A 20,709-nucleotide genomic window follows, 5' to 3' on the forward strand; every position below is an offset into this window, starting at 1 on the left:
ACCCATATCTCGATGACTAGCTTACAAAGACAAGTACTTAAAAGCAGAACAGGATTTCCGAACTACTGCAGATCTGCTAAAACACTAGGCTTACAAATCAGTATGGACAAACAAGTATGGAAATCATTCCAGTGTCTTGTGTACTTGGTAGCCAAAATAGCCACCAAAGAAAGTGTCAAATGCGGAGGAGAGAGTTTAATCTAATATGATTCTGGCTGCAACTTCCCTGTCTTAGAAGTATCCCCAGACGTCCGACCAGAACTAGAATTTGTTTGTGAGCAGTACCCCTGTGTACTGGTAGGAGCAGTTGTCCGGCTCTGTGTGGTGTTTTCTGCTCCAGAAACTTAATGTTCGTGCCTATATAGACCCCACAGCGTTAGTTCTTTTTCTTTCTGTGCAAGTCAGTGCAGATCCGGACGGCACTACCTCAGTCAATTTGTCTGAGCTTTTTTTTTTTAGGAGTTCGCCTGGTGTGGCATTGGTGTCTACTAGTATTGTAGGCTTCAAGCCCTGCAGCGCCTGTCATCAACAGATGGCGGTGACAGACCCGCTTCTTGTACACCACTGATCCCTTGAGCGCGACCACAATACAACCTTCCCCCCATTGCTGGGCCATGCACCCAAGGCCTTGAGGGAGCATTTCCTCAAGCTCCTTGCTGCCCGATGGCCTAGCTTTCTCGACAACGGTAGAGAGGAAGATCCTTTGTTTGGTCACGGAGTCCAAGATCCTCGTTGCTTTGAAGTAGTCAGGCCACTCGTAAGTCCCTCAAAAAGAAGTGAAGTAAGAAGTTAGTCTTTGACTTCACCACATCTGTTGAGGTCTTCAGACTAGAGGAGGGAGTGTCATGCGGTTGAGCCTGTGCCTGAGCTGACTCAACACCTCCCTGTGTTTCCGGGAGCTGGAATAGCTCCCGCTCCACTTTAGAAGTTTTGAAACCATGTGCCTTCTATTTGATCAGCCAGTTCCCACTGCAGAGCCTTCTGGTTCCACGTAGGTGGCTCTGCCTTTGGCGCCAGTCAGGCCCCTTTGATCCACAGATGAATCTGGACCAGCACCTGTCGTACAATCTCAACCTTATCCGTTGCCATCCCCTTCTGATTCCAACACGGAGTAGGAGGGCCATCGTCTGTCGTGGACTCCAGTGCCAACTGGACCCATGCCTTCCTGTCCGCAGCCTAAGCCCTTAACCTATGGGCTAGGACTCTGAAGATTAGGAGGGGTTGCTGGACCCTGAAGAATATCAAGCCCCTAGATACCAACATGGACTGGAGTGAGTACTTGGCAGAGGCCGTGGACTGGATGGTTCTCCAGATACTGCTATGCATTCTCCCCCTACCGTGGCTATGGATCAGGGACCTTAGTCTACTCTCACTGGCAGTCTAGACTAATTTTTGGGGGGGGGGCACTAGAGGGCGCATGGCAAGATGGCTGCACCCTAGTGGGACTCTGCTCGGCTGATCACTCATCCGACCAATATCCGCCTGAGATTGCTGCATCTCAGTACTGAAATTGTGCGATCTGTTGTGGAGTGCATCTTTGCTTACACTAGCGGCAGTTTGGATCTCTGGAGGAAGCCGCAACGTCCTTAATGCAGGCAAGACTTGTCCCTGCGGAGTTTCAGGAAAACTGCGGCAGCCGTGGGGATTTTAATGTCAGAGCTTACCCGCTGATGCTCGCAACATAGGAGGTAAGAGGTGACCAGCCGATGGATCCAAGTGCTAGAGGGGTGAGCGACTAACTACCTGGGAGCTGCCGGTGCTGTGCGATTCCTGAAGCTGCTGGACCAGTGAGAGGGCGCTGTGCTCTTGCGGGGCGCGGAGCCAGTGCTGAAAGCTACAAGTTGAGGAGGTCCAGTGGGAATCGACAGAGCCTGGGAGGAGATGTGGAGAGGCCCAAGTCCGACATTGACGCGGCTGGGGCACAGTCTGGCCTGGGCCTGTAACTGAGGGTTTGGCTGCGGCCTGCGAGCTGTGACTGAGGGCCGATGTGCGGGAGAGACGGGAGCAGGAGCATTCTGGTGCCATTTGGGTCAGGCAGTGCAGCAGATGGCAGGCGTGGACTGACTTTGGGGCAACTCTGTCCCACTGTGCATGGCCGAGACGGGCGAGTGAAGTGCCTGAATATACGCTGCAGTTAACCATCGGCTTGAGGTTCATGCATTGCTGCCCTTTGGATGCGGTAATACTGCTACATGCCGCCACAAACGCTCCACGCCAGGATTGAGCTAAGTTGTCTCCCCCCCCTGTTTTGGGATATCACAGGGGAGGCTTGGTGCGACATTGAACCCTGGTGCTCACTTGTGATCTAACTGCCTGATTGGTCTGGGTGCACCTATACTTAATCGCTGCAGCGGCACAGTGGACGCTCGCTTGGACTGTTTTTGAGGGCTCTGGGGGCTCTTCGTGCGCTGCTGAGACTGACTTTGGCGTGCCTGGATTCAGGGTATATCGTTCCTCAGCCCTACAATCGATACCTATCATACCTCTGTCGGCATTCATGTTGCTACAAAGCTATCAGCACAATGATATGTTTGCTTCTGGAGGTTTCGCCCTATGCCTACATGTCTATGGGTTGTGGATTGGTTGACTGGTGTGCACTAGGGCTTCAATGGGACTTCACTGCTTGCATTGTGTGGCCTGCTCCTGGGCCATTCACCCCACGCATAGGCGACAGATCCGAGTGTGCGCACGTGGTGCATTCCTTCTACAGCAGCGGTGCAGTTATGCCACATGCGCTCCCCTGTGGTGGCTAGGCCTCCCTAGTGGGCGGGTTGCGGGCCCTGAGGCACGGGGCTCTGGAGCTGTGGGGCTTGCTGGCCCGCTGGATTTCTGGTGCCTGGCCCTGTGGAAGGCCGACGAGTACTAACTGGGTTGGCTTCTGACCGGGACTGTCTCACTGCGTGGATCGTTATTTCCCAGCTGCTGCACCCACCATCTACTATGGGGAAAACGGATAAGACTCCGCCTCGCCTCACGTTTGAGGCGCGGCAATCCGGCAAGGCCCAGCAAAAGCGGCCTCAGACTCTGAGTCAGCGATTCAGGGAGATGGCCCATCTACTCTAGAAATCACGCTGATTGCTATTCAGAAGAGCCTTCAATCAATTGAGGGAGCTGTGTTGGCTATGAATCATAGACTGGATCACATGTTTGCACAACTGGCACAGCAGAATGTGAGTGGGCGAGGTGGAGCAGAGGGTCTCCAACAGAGGAGGGTCTAAGTGAGATCGCTGGTAAATCACTCAATATGGTAAAGGTTCGGATGCCGATACAGGCGAAATACGATGACTTGTAAGCCCAGTCCCGCCAGAATAACATCAGGATCACGGGCCTTCCGGAGTACACGAACACTGGTAAAATGGAGACCTTCATAGAGACTCTGATAAAAGATCTCTTTGGCCCTGAGAACCTGTCCTCCATGTTTAAAGTCGAGCGAATCCATCAGTCACTGGCGGTGAGAACGGTGCCGGGGGCCCTGCCTCGCCCTATAGTTGCTTGTGTCGTGAACTATAGGGACGGAGATACCATATTGAGGTTGGCCAAGGAAAAGGACGCCATCGGCCACCAGGGGAACTCATTGTCCTTTTTCCCGGACTTTACTGTTGCGGTCCAATCTGCGCATCGGGAGTTTGGCAGCGTGAAGAAACTCCTCCAATCAGAAGGCATCCCATACGCCATGTTGCACCCGGCTCGATTGCGTGTTTGCCTGGAGGGGGACTTCTACATTTTCACCACACCTAAGGCGGCAATGGAGCATGTTAAGAAACAAACGCCAGCAACACGATGCCCAGCCTGAGCTTGACTAAGGAGACCAATGAGCTATCTGTATTGACAGTATTACTGCTGGTCTAATAGCCTCCCTGAAGGCCCAATCGAGTGTTAACTGTGTGTAGGTCCACTGTTCTCTATGATGGTCCTTTGTAGTTTGTATTTGATTGTTGAACTTGATGCAATAATACTATGTTTACTTGTTTGATCCTAGCACAGGTACTAGATCTGATCAGCCACCTCCTGCATAGTAGGAGGCTAGTAGCACTCTGACGTCCCCTGTATGGGAGTTCATCCACACTATGCAAATGTTTGTGTTTGTCGGACGTTGTAAACTCAGGGAAGGGATGGCTTTGGCAAGTTGGGCATGCTAAAGTAGGTGGGGGATGGAGGGGAGGAGTGAGCTGGGTTTGTGGAGGGCACTTCCTGTTGCACTTAGTATGGTCCCGGGCGAGATAGTTATGCTGTATGTCCGCTCACTTGCATGCTAATGATGGTAGTCATGCTAGACATCACACTATTTCTCATTATTAAACAAGACACGCCCTGGTGGTAACAAAGTTCCTTATATGGAACGTGCGTGGCCTAAATAGTCCCAAGAAAATACTTAGTCTTTGCCCATGTGGACAGGTTGGGTGTAGAGGTGGCCTTTCTGCAAGAAACATGTGAGAAGTTGGCCTGGTATATGATGATCACTATTCTAGTGAACACCTTGCACCAGTCCAAACAACCCTTATGGTGATGGTTGTAAGTCAAAGAAAAACCAAGTCAACCTTATTGACCAGCTATCCTAGTGGTAGCGTGGACAGAACAGTCTTAGGCTAAAAGACTCGTTAGGGTGTGTAAAGCCAGCTGTTTTACCATATGTAACCTCTTGAATATCAAATGAGTGGACACCACACAGGATATATATAAAATATATATGTATTTATTTACTAACACACTCCTCTGAACTCTTTATGAGATCAGAGGCAAAAGCACATAAGTTACTTAGTCAGGATACGTTAAGTTGCACAATTTACAGTTAGGCCCTAGGGGCGAAGCAAACCATATACTAAGAAAGTGGTATAAGTACCACGTCACGAGAAAAGGAAAGGCCTAGGGACTAGGGAATCGCTGGGGCTACACTATCTGAACCTTAGTTTAGAAGTAGGAGGCCCACAGGCGGCGCGTGAGGTGTCTTTACACAAACGCGAGAGTCAATGTTAAGTCAATGGGAACTTAGAAGTTAGAAAAAGAAGGATTTAGGACACTTCCGGTTTAGCTAGGAGGAAACAACTACAAACCTAGACACTTAGATAGTCAATACCCTTGGGAGCACCGAAGTACTCGCGTTGCCTCACCCACAGGATGCGGGTGTATAGGTGTAAAGATGTGTCGGGTTTCGCCGTTGAAGCCTATGGAGCCTGTGAATAAAGATGCTGCAGGCGACCAGGAGGAAGATGTCCGGGTGGATCCAAGGGTGGATAGAGGATGAAGAGGACCTGAAAGCAGAGGGGACAGAGTCTGGGTCACTAGCCAGTGACCGGGTGGAACCAGGAAGGAACCAGATGACGTCGAGGAGCAATCAGGTGCTGTCGTGAAGCTTGGTAATGCCTTTAATGATAATGTCCAGCTTTAGGCATCTGTATACCAGTCCAACCCAATCTGATTATGCTGAGTGTCTGAATGTGCGGACAATTTAAAAGGAAACTTATGTCAGCGTGCCTGTCTGGTTCCTAAATGCAACACCGCACTTCAATTGCAGAGCAACATTGTTATAGAGCTGTGCAACACCATCTACCATGCTTTCTGCTGCTGCAGATTTTCCAGATCCTGTCTGGCACCTTGTTGAATATTCAAAAGGTGATAAATCTGCAGTTACTCTGTGCTAGAAAAGGTGTTGCTGAGCCCAAGCATGCAGTGTCTGAACTGCATGACTTACTTGGTAAATCAGTAGTACTTATCCTCACCTCTTTGAAGGACTGCTTTGGGACTCCTGCTTCTTAGAGAATGGTGTGATGAGGATTCTGTTCGGAAATATATTGAAGAAAAATGTAAGTATCTTTGGCTATTGCTGCAGCTTCTTCACTGCCACCTTTCCTATTGAGTGAGTGAAAGATATCTAAATTTGAGGTCAGTCATTGATGTTCCGAAGTACGTTCCTCACTGGGGTGTGGGAAAATCATCCGGAATGGTCTGTGTAGGAGAGTAGGGTCTGCTATCCTATGGTCACCCCAAATTTTTGCTTTTTGCTTCACTGGTTTATGACTTAATGTGGCTGTGGGCCTGCTAATCAGACCCACAGCCTGCTGTTCTCTCTCTAAATTGTTACCCATGTACTTTAGGTGCATAACGACATTGGAACTGGTTCACCTTATTGGCCCCTGTAACAGTGTACCCAGGGCATAGGTGCTTCCAAGGCCTACCATGGGCTGCAGCATGTATTATGCCACCCCTGGCCTGGCCTCCATATTTGACACAACTGGCTGATCACTCAGCTGGGGTAAGTCGGTGTAACCACCCCTTACTTAGGTGTAGTATGCCTATACCTAACCTAAAATGGACACATATGTTCCTATCAGCCACTCCTATGGAAGGCCTCATCAATCCTGGAGGCAGAGTGCTTGGAAATATGTGAGATGGTGCTCTGGCATGAGCTGAGCCGGTCTGCAGCTTTCGGAACCATGTCCTTTAGCTGTTTCATGATACTGCCATACCATATACTCTTAAGTGCATTATAATCCTCGTGGTTAAATGCTATCTTGGGTTTGGCTTTATCAAAACATGTCGAGTAAGGTGTCCTACGAATTGGAATACTACCCCCTCGCCAGTTCTGGCGACGGGGGTAGCATTCCACCCTTCTAGAGGGACACGACATGTACCTAACCTGAACCCCGGTTAAAGTTAAACAGAGCCTCAGCATCACAAGATGGATGCTGCCACCGCAGACACAAGTCTGACCTCCTGCTGCTGGGAGTCCTTCCAGCGAGGGCAGCTTGGACAAAGGGTTTCCTGCCTTGGGAGGTGCTAGCACCACCCCAGACAGGATTTTGTGTATTGGGTAGGACAGGGCTGAATAGAATCAGACATGCCTGGGGCACACAAGGTGTCCCTGTGCATAGGCCAGTTCAAACCGGTGCTGGGGCCTTCCAGCCCCAGTCCTGGCGCGAAACTGGACAAAGGAAAGGGGGTGTAACCACCCCCCTTCCTGGTTCCACCCAGAGGAGGGACCTAGTAGGTGATCCGGCCCCCCAGATTCGAATAAGAGTGGGAGCTGTGTCCTGAGACTTCAGATCATCCTGAATCAACTTGAAATACAGAAGAAGACTGGACTTTGACATTCTGCTGCTCAGAAGACGGAAGAGAATCTCCCTTGTGGCCAAGGAGTGACCACCCTGTGAACACAGGCACCAACCAGCAACTCGACGTCTGCTTTGCCGCCGCCTCCCGCCGGAGCCCGAGCCCAGAGCCTGACAAGACCCAGACTCCCAGACTTCTCACCGCCCGATCCACAGTCCCTGCGAAGAAGGGACCTGTGGAGGCATCGAGAGACGTGGGACCGGACCTCTTGGAAGACCCCCGAAACGCTGACTGCGCAGCATCAGAGGCACCCTCGACGTTGTGCTTTGGGGTTTGAGAAGCCCCAACCTCGAGCAGCCCTTGCACCAAAGATCAGCCCCCCAGCATCTCCACGATCTGCGTGGGGCCCTTTTGCACCGTGCCACTCGACGTGCCATCCCGGCCACTTGCCACGTGGCTAGCGGCCATCTTGGCGACGAAACCTTCAACTTTCACTGCAGGTCTGGTTGCTCCAGACTGGCCCTTGCTCCCCTGAAAAGGAGCAGCCGCTCTGACCTTGCTGATCCGAGTGAGAAGCTTGAATCACTTCCTACGTGGCTTGCTTTAGCCAAGGCCTGTTTGCTCCAATCAAGTTGCCGACACCGCCATCAGCGAGAGCCTACGTGGGACAGCTCGTGACCGACTCCTGGACGTCCTTGACCTCTTCGTGTCCACGTGGCTGCAGAGACAATCTTCACGACATCACCTGTTTGCACCCGACATCGCCTGGTTCCGTCCTGGTTCCACGGTAGTCACTGGCTAGTGACTTTGAACATTGTCCCCTCTGCTTTCAGGTCTTCACCTCTTCAGATCCACCCTTGGATCCACCGGAACTCTTCACGTCGAGCCGCCTGCAGCATCTTCAGCTCCAAGCACAATTGACCTGCGTGACGAAACCCGACACTACTTCGACCCTGTGCACCCGCTTCCTGTGGGTGAGGTAACTCAGCTCCGCCGGTGTTCCCACACTGGTACACACCTCTAGTGTCTGTGTCTAAAGTTTCATCCTTCTAGGTCACTCGGAAGGTTCCTTAATAACTAACTTTGTAACTTTTACGCACCATTGACATTGCATTGGTATTGCGTGCGCTTTCCGCACTGCACCCGAGTCCCGCAGGCCATTCCCGACTTCTTCACTGCTAGTCCCGAACAGCTCCAGCGATTCCCCAGGCCCTAGGCCTCTTCACTTTCCCCATAGTGGTTGTTATACCACTATTTTTGTATATGGTTTAGGTGGCCCCTAGGGCTCATCCATATTCGTGCAACTTTTGTGTATTTAAACTGTGTTTTGTTTTAACGCATTTGCTTCTGTGCTCATAAAGAGTATAGGGGATATTTGTAGAAATAAATCTATATATATTTTCAATATATATCTGTGTGGTGTCCTTTCATTTGGTATTCAAGGGGATTGTGTATGGTAAAACAGCTTGCTTCACATGCCTTTACGGAGTTTAGCCTAAGACTGCTTAGTCCATGCTACCCCTAGGATAGCTTGTCTATAAGGTTGACTTTACAACCTGCACCATAAGGGTTGCTTGGCATGGTACAAGGTGATCACTAGAACTAGTGAGCAGCATATACCAGGCTAACTTCTCACAGTCTGCAGATGAATGCTTGTAATATGCAGGTGTCCTGTTTGGCAGGTGGAGTTGCGGAAGGAGCATATCTACCTGCCAGCACTGGAGAGGTACTGCTGAGGAACATATCCCAGACCAGTTAGACACCTAGGACACCTAGTAAGATAAGGAAATGTGTAGGACGTTTATGTTTGCACCAGAAATAGTTCTCTGAAGCTAATTAAGTATTTTTATGCTTAGGGCCATCGTTAATGGCAAGAGTTTTCTATGCTTTGATCCCGAAATATCCTCCAGATGGCTTACCTGCCCCGTTCACTTGTGCCTCAGCAGCTTACATTACTCTAAGCAGAGGCTTTGTGGTTGCTGGTATTTTAATGTCCAGCTAGTCATCCTTGCATACCTCTGCCAAACATAACTGAGTTTCTGTCCAAGCACAACGTGATTGGTATTTTGCCAATGTTGTATTGCATTATATCCTTGGATAATGGGCACTACTCAGTCCCACCAGTGGAGGGCATTGCTGTGGTACTCCTTCGTAAGTTGAAACAAGAGGGGCCCTACAAACCCGACAGGGCACCAACCCGACAAGAAGTCAGTTTTCCCATCGGGGACCTTACAATTCAGCTTTCAGTCATTCACTCCTTCACTCCAAAGACCAACCTATATCTCCCAAAAAGAACCTAAAATAGATCTATAACAGCTATTTATTTATATCAAATATTTGTTATACAATGATTGATAACAATACATATGGAATTTTCTAATCCATGTATATTTAACATGTAGAAAAAGCACAGTGATCATATCGCGAATAGGTAAAAAAGGACAATCGAGTAGATAAAAAAAACATTAAACCTTCATCTGCACATTAAAACCGAACAGGAGAATATATTCGAGAATTAGATTTGCCATTCGAGGGACATCAATCACAGATAAATCATTAATTGAACCAAATCCTTATTAAAATGAGGTTATTTTTTACTTGTTCTATAGTTCAATTAAATGTTTAGGTGATCTAGTGTACAAGTTTTCATAGCATTGGCGCGTTTTGGTGGATTCATTAATTTCTCAACCACCTTCCTCAGGAAAAACAATATCTCCCACAAACGTTATGTCTTTATGTATAGACTTCTATCCGACAATAGGGGAATAATCCTCCACTCCTTAATCCAATTAATGCTGGTTGGAATAGCTAGACGTTGTACCACAGGTTCTGCCCGACAAATACCTGGAATTTGAACTAAGAATATGCACTTTCAAAAGTGCTTCAAATGGGATTGTAAACCTCCACTTCTTGTTGGTCTATAGGCTTATGCTGCCATCAAATTTAACAGGTCCCAATAGCCTCTCAGCATCAGGTAGGGGATAGAGCCTTTATGTGTATAATGCAAAGCCCTTTAAATAGCTGTTATAGATTTCTTTTAGGTTCTTTTTTTGGTGAAATGTGTTGGTCCTTGGAGTGAATGACTGAAAGCGGACTTGTGGGGTTACACAAGGGGAAAACTTTTTTGACTTCTTGTACTCCTTCGTAAGGTCGGTAATCTGTATCAAGGTGTTTCTTTCCTTTGATACCAATATTTGTGGTGAACACAATCTTCCCACAAATTATCACTGCTCTCCCTCCTTCCCTGAAGAATAGTCCAGTGACTAAGAGTGCAAGATATTAGAAACAAGTTTGGTTTATTTGTTGCTGATCCACTTATAGTTACTCTCGGCACACCTCAAGAGGGCTCGGAAAAGAAGTTCTATGAAGTGATGCAAGTGGATTGTATACTTCTATGTAAAATTCACGGTAAGCAGAGTCTGTGATGAAGCTTCAGGATGCTACCTGGAACACTGGAAAGTTGTTGCTGGTGGAATAAGCATTTGCAATGCAATACGTCTCGCATTACTGAAAGTTTGAGCTATTGCCGTTGCAAATAATAATGCAACACCAATAGCTCAAACCTTCTGTAATGCGCCACCTGTTGCATTGTAAATGCTTGTTTATTACTAGTTATAGTGAGAGGGAAAGGTGATGCTTTACAGTAGTCATGAGCATAAAGATATGACTTCCAGATATTATCTGGAAAATTGAATTTACGTGTGATGAGCGGTCGTGAAGGCAGGCAGGGGCGTAGCTTGTTCAATTAGACTTGTGGGTGTAACATTCAGATTTACCAACAATTAAGCTGACACGTCATGAGAAGCAGTGCATGAGGGGAGCTTCATGGTCAGAGAAGGGAAAAGGAGTGCGGACAGTATTTTGTAAAATAAACATGTTTTAACACCTTCAAAACAGAGGAGTGTCTGTTTTTGTCTCGGTATTTAACAGTCCCAGGTGAAAACTGACAGACACCTTACCATACCGAACTGAAAGCTCCTGTAACCAACTAATGTTGCAATATTGTTGTCCTATCTTGAAGGGTGTTACCATTACCAGTGCAGAAGTCCCTGCAAGTGAGCAGCATTTATTTGCAAGTCTCCTGGGAGGGAGAAGCATTCTCATTGTGCAACACCGCTTTAGAAACACTGTTACCTTTATCCAAGGGTCCGAGACCAGCATGGAAATAGCCCAAGAGCCTTTGATGTAGCAGTCTGTAGCCTGATTGGGTTAATGCCAGACTGCTCCTGATTCTAATATACCTTCTGATGTTTGGACTCGTTTTCAACATTTCTTCAATGTCATCACAATTATGTAGACAGGAAGTACTAAAATACTGCGGTAAAAATGTATTTGTGTTAATCTGATATTATTGCTTTTTTTATTTAATACTTGCAGTAGCGTAAGAGGAAGGGAGCGCATTCGCTTACAGAAATCTTTAGTGCAGTTGCTTTAGCGATCTTGTCGTTCTTTGCATTTGTGCTTGGTATGTTTGTGCTGCTCTCAAAGACGTGCACTTAAGCAAACCAGTAATAGTGAATACATTATTACTTCTTGCAGCTCCTGGGCTGGGAGGGATCACGTGACGATGTAGGGATTGCATCTCTACGGCTTCCTTCGACAACAATAATTGGCATCCGTTTGGGGGTTTCTGGTAGGAGGATGTTGTCTTGTCAACAACAGGTGCATATATGAATCATACGCAGCAAACGTGCGGAAAAGAAATGATCGCTAAAATGTTTTCCTTCAAGCTGAGTATTCTCGGTTAGATGAACGTAATTTAATTTCATATTTTAGTTTTCCGGCAAGTAAAATGGCATTGTGCAGATAGTCTTTCTCACGAAAACACGATAAAGGTAATTGAGTAATTTGGTTTTCTACTGCAAGCAATGAGAAGGCTCTGCAAATACAACCAGTTGCTAATTATTTGGATTTGGCGGCAAAAAAAGCGTGGTGCATCAGCCCACAGTGTTGGTGGTTTTACACCAATATAGAACAATGCCAGCCCCTCTTGGATAGAAGATCACGGCACACACACTCTTCATATGAATGCAGCAAATATGAAGCAGGAAGTCCATGCAGGCGCGATTTGAATAAACAAAGGCGTGGGATAGTATTCCTCCTGCTTTTGGTGTAAAACTTTCTACACAAAAGCAATGGTGTACGAATACCAAGCCGACTCAGTACAAGGCAACGACCCAAAAAGGATGACATCCTTACATACAAATCAGTTGCCGGACCTTAAACTAGCAGCGGCTGCAAACATCCAGCAGGATAGTTTGCTTTTTTGAAATATCGAACATAAACTTGACATCCACCAGATGTATTTTATCACCTACTGCAGGCGTAGACGCGTTTGTCGATGCAGGTTTCCAACCTGTAACTGCCGTGTGAACCCTCCTAAGGTTTTGCCAGAATGGCATGCTACATAGGCTGGCAGACCTGCAAAATGCATGCTGTAATTCTTCGGCGAGCAGCTTGAACTCACAAGGCGCAGGCATGCAGCTGCTTTGTTTGTGCTTCAAGACGAACACAACAGTCACACAACGTTCCTATTCCAGACTTGTGGGGCATGTGGCCACACAAACACGACGCGGGCATGGAGCAAGAACTGTCACCAATCTCAAATGCTGGCAGCTAAACGACGAAAAGCGTTTTCAAAAGCATCTACGCTTTCTTTTACTGTTGCTCGCATACTTTTATTTAGTTCATTCAACTGGCGCTATCGCAGTAACAAAGGCTGCCGGAAGATTCAGCAGTGACCAGTGCTTATGCTCCAATCTGTTCCATTCACTAAATACTGAGGTGATCTTCATTGAAGTGCAGGGCATCAGGTCTCTGTTTACCCAGGTGGTGTAAGTAAGCTAAATTCCATCCATGACAAAGTCCTTGCTTGTCAGTGGCCATGCAGCCATACCACGTGTGACAGGAGACCGTTTAAGGTATGACCAATTATCGGGGCAGGCGCCAATGCCCTCCTTAGGCCCTGCCTCCTATCAAATTAGAAGAGATGTTTGCTGAGAGCTGCGTAACACTGTCATTGTAGAGTGAACCGGGCACGCCTTGACGATGTGTTGGTATGCATCTGTTTTAGGTGTGGTATTTGAAATCGCCACAGCTCATGAAGCGGGCGCCGCAGTGATTAAAAAGAAAAGCCCAAGTAGTCCCAAAAACAAAACTGACCAAGCCTCCACTGCGTAAAAACTGTAGTTGGTCGGTGCTGCTTCCGATAAAAACGGAAGTGATGCATCGGACCAGCAACCAATAGGGGGGCCAGAAAACCACAGTAATCGTAAATAAGCCAATTACAAGCAGGAGGCAAGCAGCAGGCGGGATTCCCATCGCTATACGGATTACTAGATGTCTCTTGCAGAGAGTGCATGCTAACTGCCTGCATTAGACCTATAATATTTATAAGGTCCGGGATCTAGAGGAAGATTATGTATCCACCAAAAATATAGTTGCAGAAGGTTAGTAATGTTTTCTTGCCCCAGTATTGGAACTTTCATAGATTCCCATGCTTTGTATCATTCCCCGTCGTCGGAATGGGAGCCTCGGTAGTATCACAACCATAGAAACAAAAGAAATAAAATAGGCCCAGGCCTCATCTCATTTTGTATCCTATCACTCTCTTTGTGTAAAAGAGACCAAACTTTTGTCAGGACCAATCAGAGCAGCCTCACCCCATAGAACCTTCCTGAGAGCTCAGAGCCTCAGATTTTTCTACCGCACGTTGTGCTAGGGAGTCTCCACTGAGCTCTGCTCAGTTTTCTCATTCTTACTGCTTATTTCCTCAACTTTCTACTGCACTCAAGACATGTCTGACAAGGAGAAGAAGGCCTTATTCAGGTCCTGTGCGTCTTGTGGAAAAAAGCGACTTTTTGTAGAAAATAAGCATGAGAGCTGTATCTATTGCTTATACCCGGACCACAAGGCCACAGGCTGCAAAATTTGTAGAACCTTCTCTACAAAGACACTTCGTGACAGAGAGGGCCGGCTTTTGACCTGGTTTCAAAAGATGAAGACTCTGAAGGAGGTGCTCTCGTCAGATTAAGAGGATTCAACATCTCTGGCTTCCTCTCTCAGATCCAAGAAGAGGGGTAGGTCTCCTTGTTCTTCTTCAGCTGAGCCCCCTATCAAAGCCCCTCATAAGATCTCTGACAGGTCTGAGAGGGCTAGTCCCCTTAAATCTCCTCACGGAAGTGAAAAGGAGAGGCAGGGACAGGCTGCTGGATTGGTTACAGCCTCTAAGGACAAAAAGGAGGTTTCTATCACTTCTCCGTCCAAAAAGGAAAAGACTGGTGACAAATACTCTACAGTTACTCCGGGGACCGTGCCGGAGAAAAAACAGCGCCAGTCGACGACAAAAACAGCAGGTATGACGACCACGATTGCTTCTATGAAAATTCCCGCGGTTTCCTTGGTTCCGTCGACTGGCTCGTCGTCGGTAGCGGTCTCAACAAGGTTCCCGGTTCGTCGACGATAACTTCTTCCATGTCGACGATGTTGGTTTCCAGAAAGGTGCTGTCGACGGCCTCGTCGACGACGAAGACTAAGTGGACGACGACAACGACTTCGACGCTAATGGTGATGACGACGAGTTAGTCTACTAGACCGTCGACGACGGCTCCGTCGACGAGGCCGTTGACGGGTCAAAAAATGCAATTTCCTCTGCAGAAGATGAAAATTACACCTGAAATGACGTCTCCTCGACGAGTTTCGTCGCATCCACCGACAATGCTTCTGGATCACGAGTCGGAAGAGGAAGATGGAGGCCATTATGGGGATGCCTACAGTCCCTCAGACTTAAATGTAAAATTGCAAGAGACTGACACGGAGGAATATTATGAGCATAAATATGACCAACAGGAGCATCCCTATGTTCCTCAGGAGCGACGTCCACCAGCTTTAGGGCAGGACATGGTAGCCATGCCCGCCTCTCTAATCTCTGATCCACAGATGATGCTGCAGGACTATAGAAACAGGTTTCCTTCGGAACCTTCAATGCAGTCTGCGCAACCTCCACCACAGGTGTTGCCACAAGCGCAACCTGTTGTCGTACTGCCTCCTTCGCAAGTGGTGCCTCTCCCACCACCAGCGGTAATACCTACGGTCCTTTCCCGGACATCCGATCCCACCAATACTGTTCAGCAGGATACCTCTTCGGATGATGATGTACAGATGGATCCCTTCACTGATGCATTGCAGGACCCAGACTTGGATCAGGGTGACAGTGGGCAACAAGATCCAGACGCCACTGGCCGGCATACTTCTATTTCCCCTCCAGTTGATATAGGGGGGTTCCATAACCTTATGGAGAGAGCATCAAAGAGGTTTGAACTACCAATTACGAGGGAAGAGTCTGAAGGTTTCCTGTATGACTTCAAGGAACAATACAGAAGATCTGTCCAATCCATTCCCTTAATTGAGCATGTGTGGGAGGAAGGTAAAAAGATCATGAGAAATCCAGCCACGGTTATTCCGGTCCTTCCCAGGCTGGAAAAGAAGTATAAAGCTCCAGAGTGCAGTCCAGCTTGTCTTCTTGGACAGCCGAAGCCTGATTCGGTGATCTCACAGGCCGCTCAAAGCAAATCCAAAAACCCGTCAACGCCTGTAACTACGCCTCCGGACAAGGATGGTAGGCGCCTGGATAACGTGGGAAAGAGGTTTTCTTCCATGGCCAGCTTGCTTGTTCGAGCAGCAAATGCTCTCGCCATTCTAGGCAGATACGATCACCAGATGTGGTGTGACATGGAGCCGTTTGTGGAACAACTGCCGGACTCCGCGAGGGAAGAGGCCAAGAGAGTACTCACGGAGGGAGAAAAATCATCCTCCAAAGTTATCGACTGTGCTATGGATATAGCTTCCACGGCTTTTCGTGCCTTAGCAGGGTCAGCAGTGCTACGTCGCTAGGGCTGGTTGAGAGCCACCTGGTTTCGTCAGGAGGTCCAAAATAAGATCCTGGACCTCCCATTTGATGGAGAGATGCTCTTTGGTAAGCATGTTGATGATGCCCTGCAGAGTATAAAAAAGGATACGGACACGGCGAAGTCTTTGGGATCACTCAACTACCGTAAGGTCCCATTTAGAGGCGCTCGTGGCAGAGGTTTCTCTTCGTATAGAAGCAACACCCAACAGATATTCCTCGCAGTCTTCGCAGTCTTACAAGACTCGTATTCAAATCAACGGCAGGGACAATCGGTGTCTTTCTCTCGCCAACCTCCGCGAGGGCGTCAAACCCGTCAGGGACGAGACCATGCCAAGAGGCAATAGCGGCCTCCTGGCTCTACCCACTGTTCCTCCCCTCCCAGTCACATCAGTGGGGAGCAGGATATCCTTTTGTCTGAACAGCTGGAAGTGTATAACATCGGACCAGTGGGTCCTGAATATTGTTCAGTGGCCATACGTTGGAATTCCAAGATCTTCCTCCAACAAGAGCTCCGGGCGCCACCCGCACAAAACATCTGGGACTGCTCCACCTCGAAGCCCACCAATTGTTCATCAAGGGGGCAATAGAACCGGTGCCTCTCTCTGAGGGGCAGAGGTTTTTATTCCAGGTTCTTCCTGGTTCGGAAGATGACAGACGTGGCGCCCCATACTAGACCTACGAGAGCTCAACACTTATCTCATCAAGCTCTCTTTCAGGATGGTCCCTCTCCAAGAAATTCTTCCTCTTTTGAACCCAAGCGACTATTTGGCGTCTCTGGATTTAGAAGATGCATATTTCCACATACCGATACACCCAGCTCACAGACAATATCTGCGCTTCACAGTGGGCAAGAGCCATTTCCAATTCAAGGTGCTTCCGTTTGGCCTTCGGTCTGCACCTCGGGTATTCACTAAAGTGTTGGCACCAGTAGCAGCTTTTCTACGAAAACAATCCCTGGAGGTTTTCCCTTACTTGGACGACTGGCTCGTCAAGGCTCCATCGTTCAAGGAAGCCTCTCAAGCTGTTTCGACTTGCATACAGTTGTTCAGTCACCTGGGCCTTCAGCTCAACAAACACAAGTCCGTTCTACAGCCCTCCAGATCCGCAAGGTTCCTTTGGGCCATTTTGGACACGACGCAATGCACAGCTCGTCCTTCGGAGGAACGTCAACAGAACTTGATTGTATCGGCTCGCCAAGTGTTCCACAAGAAATGCCTTTCAGTCCGACAATACAAGTCCCTGCTCGATGTCATCCTGCATACCATTAATACCACATTGCAGGCTGCGAATGCGTCCTCTGCAGGAAGAACTAGACAAACAATGGTGCCAAGCAGAGGGATCATTCAACGGCAAAGTGTTGGTGACATCAGAAATGAGAGGCATGCGACTGGTGGCTAGTACAAGACAATATCGCACAAGGTCTGACATTCAGAATTTCGCCATCCCCCCTGATCATGACCACGGATGCCTCTTTGGAAGGCTGGGGAGCGGTGCTCCGAGAGCTTCAAATCAGTGGGCACTGGAGTCCAGAGCAGCGCCAGTGCCATATCAATTTTTTGGAGCTAACGGCCATTCGGTTGACTTTGCAGGCTTTCCTTCCCAGAGTTCAAAATCATACAGTGCTGGTCCGGACGGACAATACGACGGCCATGCACTACATCAACAAGCAAGGAGGAACGAGGTCGCAAACTCTGTCCTAGGAAGCTCAGAGGATCTGGGATTACGCGATTCTTCACAGCATCAGTTTGAGGGCCGAACACCTGGCAGGCTCTCTCAATGTCACGGCGGATGCCCTGAGTCGCCAGACAGGTGAATCACGAATGGGAATTGAATCAGTCCATTCTGGAGAGTGTTCTCGGTCTGGGGGACACCAACCATCGACCTTTTTGCCTCTCCGGTGAATGCCAAATGCCGGTTTTACGCAAGCAAAGTTCACCATCAGGGTTCTCTGGGGAATGCCCTTTCGATGGCCTGGTACAGCGCATTCTTTTACGCTTTTCAGCCAATTCCCCTCATTCCTCGAGTACTCCGGAAAATGAAGGCGGAACCATGCAGGATGATTCTCATTGCACCGGCGTGGCCCCGGCAATTCTGGTACACAGAACTCCTTCTGCTCTCCCAGGCTCATCCAATTCGCTTGCGACCAATTCCGTCCCTATTGTCGAGGAATCAGGGACAAGTTTTCCATCCGGATCCGAAATCACTGCACTTGACAGCGTGGCTCCTGAACACAGAGTTCCGTCATCTGAATCTCTCCAAGGAATGTAGAAAAGTTTTGTCCCAGGCTCGAGCACTGAGCACTAATGGCAAAATGGAAGAGGTTCTGCCTGTGGTGTCAAAGACAAGGTCTCCATCCTTACAAATCTCTGCCTCATCAACTATTGCCATATATACTATCATTGGCTAAGTCTGGATGTGCTTATTCTTTGCACCAATCCGAAATTTTTTCCGAAGGTGCCGTCTGAGTTCCACTTGAATGAACCTTTGATTTTAAAGTCTTTCTTTCCGCGCCCTTCTACGCTTGCGGAACGCACATTACATTCTTTGGACGTTCAAAGATGCTTGAAATTCTACTTAGAACGCACACGACCCTTTCGGAAATCATCCCAATTGTTTGTGTCCTACAGCGCACCACGAAAGGGGTTTCCTTTGGCAAAGAGTGGCTTTTCCCGCTGGATCTCCAGTGCGATTCAATTCTGCCATCAGGAGGCGGGCAAGCGACTGGACAAGAAGGTCCGTGCACATTCCACAAGGTCTGTGGCTCTCTTTTCTGGAGTCGCCATTAAAGACATTTGCAGGGCAGCAACGTGGAGCTGTACTCATACCTTCACAAAGCACTACTGCCTGGAGTCTGCAGGACGAGACGACGCGGCTGTTAAGCAGTTCTGCGGAATCTTTTTCATTGAGAGGTGAGCTTTCCCTACAATCCCTCCATCCTGGTGAGCATATTTTGTTTATTGTTATTGCTATGCTGAAGTATTGCTATATGGTTATGTGATGCCATGTATCTACAAAATGTGTCTTGGTGATTTACTGCTAGCTACTCTGATACAAAGCATGGGAATCTATGAAAGTACCAATACTGGGGCAAGAAAACAAGTTACTTACCTGTAACTTTGGTTCCCCAGTATTGGTAACTTTCATAGATTCCCATGCGCCCACCCTCCTCCCCTGGGAAAGCTCAGTCTTTTTATAGAGATAGTGGTGGTTTGCACAACGGCTACGAAAATCTGAGTCTCTGAGCTCTCTCAGGAAGGTTCTATGGGGTGAGGCTGCTCTGATTGGTCCTGCCAAAGTTTGGTCTCTTTTACACAGATACAAAATGAGATGAGGCCTAGGCCTATTTTTTCTCTTTTGTTTCTATGGTTGTGATACTACCGAGGCTCCCATTCCGACGACGGGGAATGATACAAAGCATGGGAATCTATGAAAGTTACCAATACTGGGGAACCAAAGTTACAGGTAAGTAACTTGTTTTCTTCCTAGTAGGGGTGGGCGAAATTGGCAGTTTGTTACTGCCGAATGACATTAAAATTCCACTAAATTCCAGGGCTGGGTGGACATTTGGCACTGTTTTCGTAGCGCAAAATGAAACCTTGCTTCCAAAAAGTAATGCGATGATGCATTTTGTGCTAAGAAAAAAGCGCAGCCAAATATAACTTGTCGCCCTAACTTTATCTGCAGTGATTACTGCAGAGTATGCAAGGGCCCCGAGGGGTATGCACTGCAGTGGCTTGGTTTCTAACGGGGGCCCCAAGGGAGAGCAGTTCCTCTGTTTAAAAGCCACTGCAATTTAAACTTTAATATGCTGTGGTTTTAAAGATAGGTGCTCCTCCTTCTTACTACCATGTTTTAATAACAGCCACTGCAGGTTAATGTCGCCGGTGGAGTGGTGGAGTTCATCACTGATTATGTGTTAGAAGATTAACATGGAATTGCAAAATTCGTCGGATTGTGACTGGATAAAAAATTCTGTCCAGGTCTATTTCGGGGTCCTGTTCAGAATGCTAACAGTGGAGATGCTAGGAGAAGGAATCTACACATGGCATGGAGGTATGGTAAAAAGTTAACTTAACCGGGATTTTGTGTAGACACGTTTTCCCATGATTTATCTACCAGTTCAGCTTGACATGTGGGATGATTCAAATGGCATTTGAGTCTAAAAGCTCATGTTGGGATGGAGTACCCTTTAAAGTTAGTAAAGTTCTCTTTCTACAGCTAATGGACTTCATTTATAATATCTGTTTAGGAGAGCATCTCTGTTCAGCAACATGTTAAAAAGATAGCTAGAATGGATTATTGGACCAGGATGGTTGCTGTTAGTACTAAAATGTTAGTTATAGTGTGTTACTAAATCAAATTGGTCTTTATTCGAATTTCCGTAGTTATTGAAATTCCATAAAAGTACATAAATAGTGTTACTAATAATTTCTATTAATTGCAGGTTACACATAATGAATTCAGATCTAGATCTTCACAGCCGGGAACTGAAGAAAACTCCACATTGGTGAATGATGTGGGTCCTGAAGTCCCCTTGATCCAACCTTATGATTTTGAGACCGTAAGTATTTTTGAAAATCATTTGAGTCACTTTGGGATATGTGAACACTTTGTTATCGAAAGGGCAAGAGTTGTAACTCAGGATAGAGGAACTCTTGTGTTTATCATATGAAATGCCGTATGATTGTGAGTAGTAGGTGGTGTACATTTTGAACACTTATTATTTTAGTTGATTCTTCAGCATCTACCTGATC

At 47.6% G+C, this 20,709-nt stretch overlaps 1 protein-coding gene across 1 annotated transcript in view; it reads left to right on the forward strand.

The window, feature by feature from the left end:
- TENT4A (terminal nucleotidyltransferase 4A) overlaps positions 1 to 20,709 on the forward strand; it is a 606,146-nt gene that overhangs the window by 517,894 nt on the left and 67,543 nt on the right. Inside the window, exon 11 of the mRNA XM_078687633.1 lies at positions 20,400 to 20,516. Within this exon, the coding sequence (XP_078543759.1) occupies positions 20,400 to 20,516 (117 nt within the window). The remainder of the gene's footprint in view (positions 1 to 20,399; positions 20,517 to 20,709) is intronic.

Source organism: Lissotriton helveticus, chromosome 4_1, assembly GCF_964261635.1.
Source record: "Lissotriton helveticus chromosome 4_1, aLisHel1.1, whole genome shotgun sequence".
NCBI classification, from domain to species: Eukaryota; Metazoa; Chordata; class Amphibia; order Caudata; family Salamandridae; genus Lissotriton; species Lissotriton helveticus.